This window comes from Dermacentor albipictus, chromosome 5, assembly GCF_038994185.2.
Source record: "Dermacentor albipictus isolate Rhodes 1998 colony chromosome 5, USDA_Dalb.pri_finalv2, whole genome shotgun sequence".
NCBI lineage: Eukaryota > Metazoa > Arthropoda > Arachnida > Ixodida > Ixodidae > Dermacentor > Dermacentor albipictus.
In genome coordinates, this window is record NC_091825.1 from 88,803,191 (window position 1) to 88,816,708 (window position 13,518).

Consider the following 13,518-nt stretch of genomic DNA (forward strand, 5'->3'; position numbering starts at 1 on the left):
TTGTATAAAAGCAGTTATAAGCATGAGAAAATGTGGCAGCGGGAAGCTTAGTGCAACAAACGCCGATTCAGCGAGCGCTAAATTATATACCAAAAGCTTGGTCACCTGCTCATAATCAGTTGCGAGCCTGTGCAGGTCACTAGGGAACTTGATTACACTGGGTGCAATGTCGAGGAGAAACGAGGTTACACGGCTCATCATTCTATGCTGGTTGCTTTCTGCAGCTTCGAAGCGGTCAGCAACGTCCCTAATGCATGCCTTGTTGGCTGCATACCTGAGAAGAAGGACAATGTTTTGAAAAAACTAGTACAACGGAATGGAATAGCATGTTTTTTATTATTTTGAACAGATGAAAAAAAAACACCGAAGACAGAAAATGCAATTCAACATGTATAGCTGGATTACTTGAGGAGCTCGACATGCGCGACGAATCACGCTGTTGTTAGGTAAGCTAATCAACAAATTTTATTGTTATTTTGCGTTTTCAAATTAAAATGGTGCAGATGAAGTATATGCATGTCACCAGGAATAGCCTGCTTACAATGCTGATTCAACTGTTTTATGGGCAATACTTTGCAAAACTGTTTTGAACATACATATTGTATTATGCTTTGACACTGCACCTAGTAACAGGTATTTGACGACGAGCTTGTTTGCTTCAGTCTGGTGGTGCACAAAAGAAAAAGAAAAGCATTTCACATCCAATTTTAATTGGTCTACCTTAGACGCCTGTTAGCGGCATGCCGCGCGCACTATAGGAGGAGGAAGTAAACTTTATTACTCTAGAAAGAGTAATTCAGCGGTCGTGCCGGATGTCTTGATCTTCTATTGGTTGATGAAGATCTCCGGCCTGCATGGTTGGCGCCCCTATTCCAGGGCACCACTGAGCGTGGCTGCTCGTCGGGCATGATCCACCAGCTTCCGTTGGAGGCCCGGGTCGCCGCTGGAGAGCACGCTCTCCCACTGCTTCGCACTCGGATTTTCTATTTTTTGGAATTCCTTATTTGTATTGCACTCCCATGTGATGTGATAAAGTGTGGGTATTGCACCACACCACGGGCATGTGTCCCTGTATTGACTTGGGAACATTTTGCATAGTATATGTAAATTTGGGAAAGTTCCTGTCTGCAGCTTTCGCCAGTAAACTGCCTGTTGTTGAGTGAGTGTATTGTGGGGCGGGGGTATCTGATTCTCGTCCTTCTATGGTAATTTAGTTTGTCAGAGTACGTTGGGATCACTGTCATGAAATCCTCAGGATCTCTATTTAGGTCCGCTCGGTTTGCATGCTCGCGAGCGATCCTATCAACCCTTTGGTTGCCCTCAATCTCAGTGTGCCCAGGTACCCAAAAGGTCAAAAAGCGCTCCAAATCTTCCTCCGCACTGGCCAACAGAATAAGCGCGCACTCTAACAACCTGAAAGTTGTACCTTCATGTGCAGCACATTTCTTGCAACCTGTCATGTTCCTATCATCCAAGCAGAAGGCAAAAAAAAATGTTCATGTCGACTACAACACACAACTCACCAAAGAAAGGACAGAATGTGTTCTTCAAGCGACTTGGCAGGCAGGCCACCGCGATCGCTATTCTTAGGTCAGTGCGGTGACTTGGTGAATTCAGCTGCTAAGAGGTCCACCATAGATCGCGTGATGCCGAAATTTCTTTAGAAATAGAAAGAAAAACAGAGGCACTTTAACGATTTCACCATCCTAACATAACTCCTCGTCGGAGTGGGAAGAGACAGTATTTGCACTCTATAAGTATTTCGGTCTTAGCTACGCCAACGAAAATAGCTGTTGAGACATCGCTGCATACATTTCGTAGTCGTCATCATTGCTACCAGTATCGTCCGTCGAACTGCAACTCGAATCTGAAGTTGAGCTCCAGCAGCTTTCGCTGCTGTCACTGTCGAGCGCTCAAACACTTCAGCAAGGCGAAGGCGCTTTGCTGCCGCTGTCACCCGCAGATCCGACGGGAAGCAAGGTGGAATAGAAATAACAGGATCTGTCGTTGAATCGTTGCGAAGCTCGCTCATATCAACGACGTCAAAGTCACTGGGGCCAAAAGAGCAACTACGCTTTGCTGCCGCCATTGCCGCCGCGCTCGCCTGCTGAAGTGAAATAAATACAAGTGAGGAGGTTATGACGACTTAAATCACGTGTCTTTCTCCGTACTCCGCTTTTCAGGCGAGAGCAGTGCGGACTGCTCCCGGCTGCTTTCGGCGCAGCAAAACTGCTCTTGTTGCACCACTGGATGGCGGCACTCCCACTCCTGTTTGGCCACTGAAACACACCACGCCTGGAAAGAGCACTTTCGGTGTGCTTTTTTAGGGCTCCTGTTCTACCAATGGAATTCACCAATAAATACAGAACTGACGTGTGCTTTCATCAGCTTTTTTTCCAGCGTCTTCCAGACGGCTAGTAACGCGTTCCATTACTTGGGCTCGAAGCTGTCGCCCCGGCTGTCCACTTAGCTGTCTATGTAGACTGTCTTCAATGATGGCCAGAATGGGAACACAGCCTGTGGCACTGACTTATACGCTAGTAAAGTGTTCTCGTGCAGTGCGCGCAAAATTGTCCGCTGCGCGAAACGAGACAAACGCAACAGCTCGAGTGCGAGAACGCCGCCGGAAGTGTGGCACTCAGCGAACACGCGAGAGAGACAAAAAAAAATAATAAAGAAGGCGGGCGCATAACCGTATTCGTCACGCGATCCTCCGGCTCCGCTGTGGGAGAACGCAGGGAAGGAATTTCGCTTGCGGAGGCTGGACGGGGTCAAGTGGAAAGAGTGTCCATGTTGGCGGCGACGCTCGCCTCCTGAAATCGCGGGTTCGCGGCACCTCAAATATTTCTGTGTCTGGTATTACTGAACTAATTAGAAAAATTCTTGTGGTAGAAGACACTTCAGAGGGCACATAAAAACTTCCAGCGCATTACCAAAATTTGCTGCATGGCCTGGTGAGGGCCCTTTAAAGGCGTAACAAGAGACAGGTATATGACAGAAAAGCAAAAATCGCGATGCGCGAATTCACAACTGTTGCATTTCCGTTAGGGAATATATATACTACATGGGCATTGTTCAAAAGAACAAGGAGAGAGGGAGAGAAAAAGCATTTATTTAAAACATCAAAGTCGTTGCTCATGAGTTCGAGTGGGTCTTTCCAGGAGTCCACTGTTCATGGCTGGTCGACGAACTTGCTGGACGAAGGCTTCTTGGTCAGCCAGGGTATCGCCAATCAGCCGTACCGCCCACTGCCCAAACAACGTGCTAGGCGTCTTTAAGTGTTGAGGTTTTCCCCCGCGCCCCCACGAGATATGGAAGAGCGTAGGGGGTGTGTCACCGCGCCAGGGGTAGATGCCGCGATATGTTAGTGGGAACATTTTGCTGTATCTGTGTAGCTTTGTGAAAGCATTCGCTTGGATAAGCCTGATAGCTACCGCCTCTTCAGCGTGGAACTTTTTGTGAGGAGGAGGATAAATCCTGCGGTTGAGGCGCTGTAATTGGATGGAACGATTGGTTTTGCCCCACTCGGTTGGTTAGAGCTCGAGCTAAGACGTTTGCCCTTTCGTTCCCCTCCAGTCCCGCCTGGCTCAGCATCCACGGGATTCGACGGGATTTTTCGAGCCTCGGGCCTAGGATCTGAGCCGCCAGCAGCGGTGTTCGTCCGTTGGTAAAGTCACGTCAGGTCTATTGCGAGTCGGTAACGATGTGATATTCCCTTCCTTCCGTGTCTTGTTGCTTTATTACTAGCGCCGCCGCTATGGTCTCAGCCATTATTGTATGGAATTCTATGGTCTCAGCCACAGCTGGGATCTCTGCCCTGACGGAGGCCGCGAGGTTCAAGGAGTTGCCTCTCCCGTTCACGGAGGCTACCGCGAGGAGGCCCCCTTCGGCGTACGCCGCCACGTCCACGTACTTTACGAACGGGTCACCCTGAATCCTCGGCGATGTCTATCGACGTGAGCCTTGCGTCGGCCTTCTTGGAATTCATGACTCTTGTGCTTCGAGTTGGGACTCGCCATGGTCCTGCTTCTGACCTCGGGCGGAAGTGATCGTTTCCCATCGAGGGCACGAAGCTCCGTTGCCGCTCCGGTCTGGTGGAGGATGGCTCTGCCCGCCGTCGTGTTCCGTAGTCTGGTTTTTTGCGAAGCCAGAACTGCGTCTGACAGGATGGCGAAGGAGTTGTGGATCCCGAGAGCCGCTAACTTCCCGTTTGAGGTAGTGACGGGGAGACTCAGGGCCGTTTTGTACGCGCCTCTGATGATTGCAACGACTTGTTCTCGATCTCGTTTGTTTAGCGAGTAGTAGTGATAAGGCATTCTATACGTCACTCTGCTGGTCACCAGGACCTTGGCGAGATCCGCGAGATCTGATTCGTGGCGGACCTTAGGGTTCGGATGGTGTGGGAGGCCTTCAGGTTGCTCTAGATCCCAAAACCGAAGATCCTGGTCTTATTGCGTTCCGTTGCCTTCTAGCTGGTCCCCTAAATAGAGGTCGACGGGGCCGGGGGATTTGTAGATTCCTTCTGCGCGCATCCCGATCACCTCTGACGCATCCCGCCCACTGCCGCAAATCTCTCCACGGGCCTCGCGGTCTCCTGAAGGGCCTGGCTGTTGTTGCGTGAGGGAGCCCTTGGTGGTCCAGAGCGTGATGCCTTCTGCGTACAGGGTGTAACCCAGGTCCGGAATCTACCGCAGCTCATCGGTCAGCGCTAGTATTGCGATGTTGAAGAGAATAAGGATGTATCGACCCCTTGTGGCGTTCCTTTGTTCGGCACGTCGATCTTATCCGATCGAGTCAGGCCTATTGCGATGGTCACGGTCCGGCCAGTCAGGAACGCTTTGACGTAATTAAAGATGTGCTCCCCGCCGCTGATGTCGTTAAGTCCCTTGAGGATGGCTTCGTGAGAGATGTTATCAAAGATCCCTTTCAGGTCGAGTGCGAGCAGGGGATGTTCTCCTCCCTTCGGGACACCATTCATGACTTCTTTCCTTAGAATTAGGAAAGCGCCTCGCGCAAAGAGTCCTGGCCTGAAGCCCAGCATGGTGTGCGGGAAAACGTCGCAGTCCTTTGCGTACTGTTGGAGGCGGGCTTCAGTGACCTTCTCCTACAGCTTGCCGAGGCACGAAGTCAGCCAGGTGGGACGCAAGGAGTCGATCGCGGACTTCTTGGCGGGCTTGGGAATGGTTGCGATTTCCGCGCGTTTCCACTAGTTTAGTACGTGGCCCTTGGTGCAGAGTTCTTCGTTTAGGTATTCGGTCAAGTCCAGGATGTGTAAAAAACAAAAACAAAGTTGTGAGTTGGAAAAGTGGGGTATAAAACTGTTGTGGTTTCGCGCATCAGCGTCTCTGCTTACCTGTGGTTAACATGTCCCTTGTCACATCTTTAGGCAGCGCGTGTAGCCGTGAGGTTTCACCAAGTGGTCTCCGTCACAGCGGCATAACAACAGATAAATGCTACAATTATTCAGCACGCAGTTTCCATAATGTGCACAGAGTATACAGGGTGTTTCAACGAACACTTTCCAAAATTTTTAAAGGTTGCCTGTGGCAGATATCACAATTCCAGTTGGTGAACTTGCCTATTCGACGCAGCAAACAGTTGCACAACAAATTTAGATGCGCAATCGACTAATTAGTAAAAATTCACTAATGACGTTTTTAAATAATTACATTATGGCCCACATTGCAATTTACGAATTATAGCCGTGGAGTTCGCAAGGCGGATCCATTTGGAACAAATTTTCAAGATGAAACCAATTTCAAGGTATAAATTCCCGAACTTTACAGAGAAATGCATTGACGTTCCAGTTAATTTGTTAACAAAACGTCGTTTCATGGACTGAAGCACACAGGCAACTGGAACGCCAGTGGATTTCTCCGCAAAGTTCGGGAATTTATATCTTGAAACTGGTGTCGTCATGAGAATTTGTTCCAAGTGGATCAGCCTCGCGAAGTCCACTGCTAGAATTTGTAAATAGCAATATAAGTCATAAGATAATTATCTTAAAGGGACACTAAATTGAAAAGTGATTTGTTCTGCATCAGTAAATTACCGTTGTACAACACCAAAAACACCACTCTTACAACGATAAGACGTTTGCTAAAAAAGGAAAAGCGCAAGAACGAAATACGAGTGGCGACGCCTACTTAAGTTCCCGCACCTGGGGGCTGTGACGTCTTGGATTTTGATGGCATCTTCTAGGGCCTACCAATTATATATAGCAATACAGATCGCCTACATTGTGTTCTAAAGGAACCAAATATGAAACATGGCAAATTTCGGAAAGCTTTATTCAGCCAACGCGGCCCAAATGCGAAAACATACTTTGAAATCCCTGACGTCACACTGACGTACCGGCGCTGGGGCTTCGGCGCGAAATTTAAGTACTGATACTTGGACCTTCATTTTCTCATCTAATAATCAAACTATGTTTTTAAATGACTGCCTGCATGGTTCTCAAACAATGCGTCATTAGTCTAAAGTGATTTATTGTTTCGCTTTAGTGTCCCTTTAAAAGTTAATTAGTTAATTATTGTTAACTTGTCAATTTCGCATTTCAATTTTTTGTGCAAGTAGCGTCCACCGCTTCGAGTAGACCGGCTCATAAACTATAATTGAGCTGTCTGCCGCAGACAACGTTTAAAACATTTTGAAAGTAATCGCTGAGACACCCTGTATGTTGCTCAACTGACGCACGCAATACGCAAAAGAGCATTGAAAGTTACGTTTTTGCTGATGAAACTCATAGCGTAATATTGTTTCGAAAAAGACAGCAGACGTGTGTGACCTTGCATAATCAGAACCCAATTTCCAGCGAAGCTGCTGCTTTCGAGCATTTGCAATAAGAATTTTAGATGCCTGTAATAAAAACATAATTTGAAACGTTACAGAGCATACGACTTGCCCCTTTGAAACCCTGCTCTCAAAAACGCTTTCGAGCATTTGTTAAAAAATCTTTTACGACTTATTCACCCACACACATTACATTACATGAGAACATTGACCATAATGTTGCCCCCGCTTTCACTAAATGCAGTATTGGTGACATATCTAGCTCCCCTATAGGGCATGAAATTATATTCTGCGCCGTTCGTCAAGTACGCTTCTAATGCTCGGGATCGTTCCGATGCGCAATTTCTTGCTAAGGACGTAATTAGTCCAGACACTTCGAACTTCGCCTACACATTACACAAAACGAGCGCCCAATTTTACCCAAATATAAACAAAGTACCTTGTTTAGCTTCACAGTGACCGCAGGGGAAACCTGCTAGAAACTTTCGCAGACACAAGCAAAAAAAAATGTAAGAAAGGACGAGTCTTTAGTAATCTAAGTTAATTAGACCGCAAGACGCTTCTGCCGCCTGCGTATTGCAACGGAAAGACGCTCCACGCCTCAACGCATGACGTTTCGGTCGTCGCAATCCTGTGTCCGTGCGTCGCCGTCCTTATCCGTTGGAGATACTCCTTTGTCTTCGCGAACCTCCATAATCTCCATCAGTGTCGCTTTCCCACGTCACCCGCGCGTGGCAGTTGTCTTCGACGTTCTGGGACCCGTAAAATAACATCAGTGTTTTTCGCGCAGCGGCCCTTGTCGATGAAGTAACGCCTTTGTGCGTTCTGATGGCACGCGTTTGAGATCCTGCTTCCACGAGCCGCCACACCTGGACTGCCACCTGTCGGTCGTAAGTTCGAGGCACAATGAGATAAATCCTCCAGGCACAATAGAAATCTTTCTTTTTTATGATGTATTTTTCTCTCAAATGATTTTGTAATTACAGCGGTGGATGGCGGCGGACAGCGGCAGATACCAAGATGACGAGAGGAGTCTTGCTTCCTCATGAAGTTTTCCATTGGGATAGATTACTACGGGTATCATCAAAACACTCCAGAATAAATTAATCAATAAATTTCATCAAGAAGCTGGCGTTTTAAAATTTGTTATTCCCCTTCGTTGCCTTGAGAGCTCAATATCGTTGTCGTATAGCACTGTATGGTTCCTTGAGCAGATAGCTTTTCTCGTTAACCCACCCTCCGCTTTTCTTTTGTTCGCATCTCTCTGTTTCTCTCTCCTAATTACGTATTAGATGTGTCGGCACCAGTATGCAATACTATGCTTCTCTTTTTGCTAAATGCTTTTCAATGTGCTTATAATGCAATAACATGTTTTCTTGCAATTTATTTATTAGAAATACGTTTTTGATTAAAGAGTGTCTTGGGTTACTTCCACTAATATCGCACTGTACTTCACAGTGTGTTTTCTGTTTTTCATACCAAGTACCTATGATTTCTTGCTGTGTTGTCGGTTTCGTTGCCAACACGCCTGCTTGGGAGCCGAGCAGGATTGCCGATATATTGCAAACAAATTAATTGCTTTCATGCGAGGAGTAACGGAAAGCGAAACGTTACGTGTGTGAAAGCGAGGCAACAACTTCGAAGTATTAAACGTTTGACATTTTTTCATGCTTTTAATGCGATAACCAAGCGCTGTCCTCAGTGACATTATACAATCGGTTCTTGTAGAGTGCTTGTTGCCATACATTGTAATGGTAAGTCCGTTGTTGTACCTTAATTACAGCACCAGCCTAGGGCCACCATTTCTCTACTGTGTGCTTCGAGTTCTACTGAACGGGTGGCCAACCCCCTGGCTTCGACAAGTGTAATTCTGACGCCCACTGAGTGCCTCTTGAACGTCTATGTTATTTTGCACAAGCTGGGACATGGTGCCATGATGTCCCGTGCGCAGCACCACATCCCGGCAAGTCGAAGATTCGAGCGAAAGCGATGGGCAGTGAAACGCATGCTAATTTATCGAGGGCATTCAGATTTCGGACAGTTTGTACTGAAACGCCGTTTGAATGCTACCACAATCTCGTGCGCGCTCAAACATGCACCTCTCCGGATTCTCGATCATGCCATCGGAGAAGGGGGCAACATAGGATAGTGCTCCTAGCAATCCGGAACGATTTAACCGTTACGCACAATGTCATTCCAGCTGATTCCGTCGATTATTACGCTGCAGCAACAGTGAAATGCGGGAAGCTTTGTGTTTTACCGTGATCGATATGCATGTACCACCTGCACGCACTTTCCAAAGTCTGTCTGGCTATCTGTCCCTCTGTTCCTCCGTACGGAGGTGGGGGGGGGGGGGAGCACCCATTTGACCAGGGACGCGACGCACCGGCACCGGGGAGGCTCTCTGGCTATGCCACTGGAGCGGGATGCAAAAGTCCCCCCGCCCCCCACGTTACCAAGTGCCATCACTGCACGATGTAGCTGTCGTTAGCACTTAAAAACTCGAACGTGGGCGTAACAAAAAGACGTGCTGCAGCAAACCCATGCAGTTTCGAGCTGCTAACTACTGTCGCAGAAAAGAGCAGCCCTCGTACGAAGGATTCCCACTTACATAGACACTATGTATCCTGGTCCTCGACATTTGCGCTTTTCGTTCACTCCCCAGTGGCGTCCCAAATACAAGAGCGCTCACATAAATGAAAACTGTGGTTAAACTGCCCCGCCATCTTTTCATCAATACAGTATACACCGACCTCAGTCATTATTTCGGCAATCTTGCGCGTGGTTTGAAAGTGTGTCTGCTGCAACTTCCCATAGTGTTCGTGAGAGGTGCACTCGTGGGCTTATATTTAGCCGCAAGTGCAGGCAACGCGTGGGTGAAATGCTCCAGAGAAAGTGGCTGCTCCGAAGCGAAAGCCGTTATTGGAATTGCGGTAACAACTAGGAGATATCGCTGGGAAAGTCTATAGGAGCTGATTGTGGCTAATTACCCGTGGCCCACGTGAAAGCAGGAGCACCAGCATCGGAAGCTGCGAATGCCACGGGAATCACGCGCTCATATTGTGGCATTCAGTTCATTCGTCTGCTTATGGCTTTTTAGGGAAGACCATTCATTACTGAGATCAATATTGTTTAGCTCATTCTAAAAAATTCCGCGATTTAATTTTTCATAATGATATTGTAATTTAACCAGGAGGTTATGGAAATCTGATGACTTCAAATGTTTGGATTCAGTTTCACCATTCCTACACTCAACAAAGTGAATGAGAGGTTATCTCCAGGGCTATTTTCCACCTGTCACCTTCTAGTGATCTTATTTTTGAATTGCTCATACCATGCACGACAACCTTCAGTGCTGTTCCTGCATGCGAGTTTTGTGTGGACTTTATTTAACTGCGAGAAATCATCTGACGTCAGAACTTCTGTCACCACCAGAAATCCTCGTTATCACCTGTTATAAAGGACAGCGTTCGCCACGTCACGTCCCATCTGTTCCGTTCGGTCGACGACTCTCTTGGCATCATCGGCAGTGATAACATCTTTCCAGGCGCCAACTTTGCCACTGCGGACGCAGCGAACACTAGACATTGCGTCCAAGACACCTGAACACTGCACGGAGGCGTGGAAGGACTTGACACCTTCGGAGAACCTCGTGTCCGCTGCCACGTTCTCGAACGGGATGTACAGGAACTCTTCCATGTATTTATTGGTCTTGGACTTCATGTAAGACACGCTACTCTTCTCCTGACACTTCTTAAACACGCTTCTGCTCTTGAAGAGCTTGTGTTCCACTCCAAGGAATGTCGAGAGACGTTTCACGGTCTCTTGAAAATTAGACTGCAGCTCCTCGTAGTGGAGCCAGAACACATTGGGGTCGTCCCGGTGGTCGTACCAGGACCGCAAGTGGGCGAAGTATCCTCGATAGTCGACGGTGTCGCCACAGAAGAGGTCCAGGAAGTCGCTCAGCAGGCCGTCGCTGAACTCGTACGCAGGGTACGTTCGGAGTCGTCGAAACATGCCCGCACAGACATCGCGAGGGTCGCGCACGAGCACCACGTACTTGGCCCGCAGGGACTTCGGGATGTAGTCGTACGGAAGATGAGACGTGATGACCCGAGGACTGAGGGCGTCCTCGACGGCTTCCGCGCCTTCCAGCTCCAGTAAGGGAAAGGTCCGGAAGAGGCTGGCGGCTTCTTTGGGCGAGGAACCATCGTGAAGAAGAACGTACAGAATCTGCTGCATCCACAACGTGCCACACTGGGGATAGGTCACGAGGAAGACGTCGCCGTCTCTTGCCTTGTACTGGAGGCCGGAGAGGACTGCGTACGGTGGGTAAAAGTTGGCCAGCCGGAGTCCGGATATGACTTCGTAGACTGGCAAAACGCGTTCGTCCTCCATGGTCGCCTAGGGATTTTTATATGACGATTTATGCAAGGTGCTACTTGCTACTTTTGCTGCTTTCTTGTTGGCTACCAACGCCGGAGGGCTTGAGTGCCGGTTCCCTGTTGGCGAAGGAAGAGACACTTGAAAAATGACCAGGTCTGGGTATGAAATGAATTGCTTTTTGCGCGCTTCATGTTCATTTGCTAATGCGGGCGGATATTTGAATTTTCAATAAGTCTGAAAAGGTGTCAGAAAGAGCTGCCCGGTGGTGCAAACGATTTATGCTATTTTTAGACGGGCAGTTTAACCCCACAAAGATCGTAGTAGCGTTTTTGATACCCTGGAGCGAAGTTTCAGTAGCGAATAATTCAGAAAAGCAATGAATAATTCGATAAATAAGTATTACAATAAATAACTGTAGCTCAAATAACATTTAACTGTCTTTGGTAGGAATGTACAATCAGCCACAAAAAACTACTGACCACGGGATCTCACAAAACGTTGAATTTTCGAGCAGCTGGTAACTGTAGTCAATAAAACCGAACATCACAATGTTGTTCACATATGCTAGCAGAGGCTGTAAATGCGATTACTAGGCTGTATTGTGAGGCAGTGCAGATATTCATCTTTTTCTAAGATCTCGTGTTCCGTCAAATTTTTTGGTTGACTGTACTCTGCATGGCCAGAATGATATAAGAGTGAACAAATTTCCTTAGTCTGGAAAGGCCTTCGGGCTTTGTGGGCTTAAAGAACGACCATTTCACTCAAAAACTAAGCGCACGTCTCATTTATCGCAATATTCGAAGTATTGTGAGGATAACTTTGTTTAGACGGAACGTTGGTTGTTTCGAACCTGGAAGGTGGGCCGCTACGTCCTTGAAAGAGTACTGTCTCACAGCTGTCACTGTTCGATCATAACCGGAAAGCTCGAACGTTGAAAGATTCCTGCTTGTTGCCTTTGTAAAACGAGGATACTACTGAATCTCATTAAGCCTAGAGACAGACAGAGAGAGAGAGAGAGAGAGAGAGAGGGTAGGGAGGTTAACCAGAAGAGAGTTTCTGGTTTGCTACCCATATTGAACAAAACGCTCATGCGCCTAAAATGTAGCACTTCCCTCTTGGGACAATTCGCAGACGAGCTTACTGATGCCCGGAGGTGCCTTCTTTCATAACTTTGAAATGCATTGAAATGCATCCATTAACTCATCACGGAGCATATGGAAAGGCAAACATGAATAAAGGAACCTTGACGTAATGCTGGAGAACATGTAGCATATAAATAAACTGCTTGTCTACATTTTTGTATACATGCCACTATAAGCGTAGGTTAACGTCAGTTTCTCTCAAGCCCAGTCAACTGTTCGCGCGCGTGCGCTAAAAAATGACGGGTATTACCGAAATTCCCACAGAAGGTCTACAAACACCGCCAAGACATTGAGATGACGTTTTGAAACAACCTATAGCATTTGGAAAGTCTTGTCTTCCCGTGTTATAGGAGCACCGCCGGAAAAAAAAAATTATCTATTTTGCAGTCTGGTGCGTCTGTTTCATAATGCCTCCAACTTACCTTTCGTACAGGTATATCCAAATCAGGGTTCCTCTCGCTGAAGCACGCCGTCGACAACTGACACAGCCCGGCGAAGAAGATTCGCGGTCTTTGGTTCAGAACGACTTCGTAGCCAGCCGCTCGCAGCAGAGCAGTCCAGCACACGCCGATGCGAGCCCTCCTTCAGAGCGCACTGTGCTGGCTTGTCAGGGAGCTACGCACGGAGCGATGACCTATACACCTGGCCCTCCGACTGAGGGGTGCACCACGCGACGGAAGGTGAGCGAAACAAGAAGGAACTCCGTGTTAGAGAAAGCGAGAGTGCATAATCAGACTGTGACCGAATATGGAGGAGAGAAGCGGGTGGGGGGTGGGGGGGGGGAGGCAGGAAAGGAAAACAAAGCCCACTGCGTCACGCAGCCAAGAAAGTATGCGCGAGAGATGGACTTAAGTATACAAAATGGCAAGCGAACTGTTCGAGGAAATAGACCTCAGCCGGCTGTAGCGCGCCGGGACCATTTTCGGAACCGGTGAAGCAAAGACGACGGAAGGAAAGAGAGAAAGAACGAAGTACCAAGAAGAAAAAGGAGCGTGCAAAGAAGGCAATAATGTTTTTCTCTCCTTTCGCGTTCTCCTTTTTTCCTCGGTCGGCAGGCGCCACTGCAGCAGCCGGGTTCCGCATAGCTGTGCAGCCAGCGGGCGCCTAAATATTGCGCCGGCCTCTTGATGGCTTCCTTCCGCCGCGCGAAGTAAAACGCCAAGAGAACAACGCACTGGCGCCGCATCAAGCGGCGAAG

General features: G+C 48.0%; 1 protein-coding gene across 1 annotated transcript; it reads right to left on the reverse strand.

The window, feature by feature from the left end:
- Window positions 1-10,072: 10,072 nt before the first annotated feature.
- Window positions 10,073-13,063, reverse strand: LOC135906890 (amine sulfotransferase-like). Its single transcript, XM_065438525.2, has 2 exons — window positions 12,743-13,063; window positions 10,073-11,294 (listed from the first exon to the last, which is right to left on the reverse strand). The coding sequence occupies exon 2, from the start codon at window positions 11,188-11,190 to the stop codon at window positions 10,240-10,242; it is 951 nt and encodes a 316-aa protein (XP_065294597.2). The 5' UTR covers window positions 11,191-11,294; window positions 12,743-13,063; the 3' UTR covers window positions 10,073-10,239.
- Window positions 13,064-13,518: the final 455 nt, after the last annotated feature.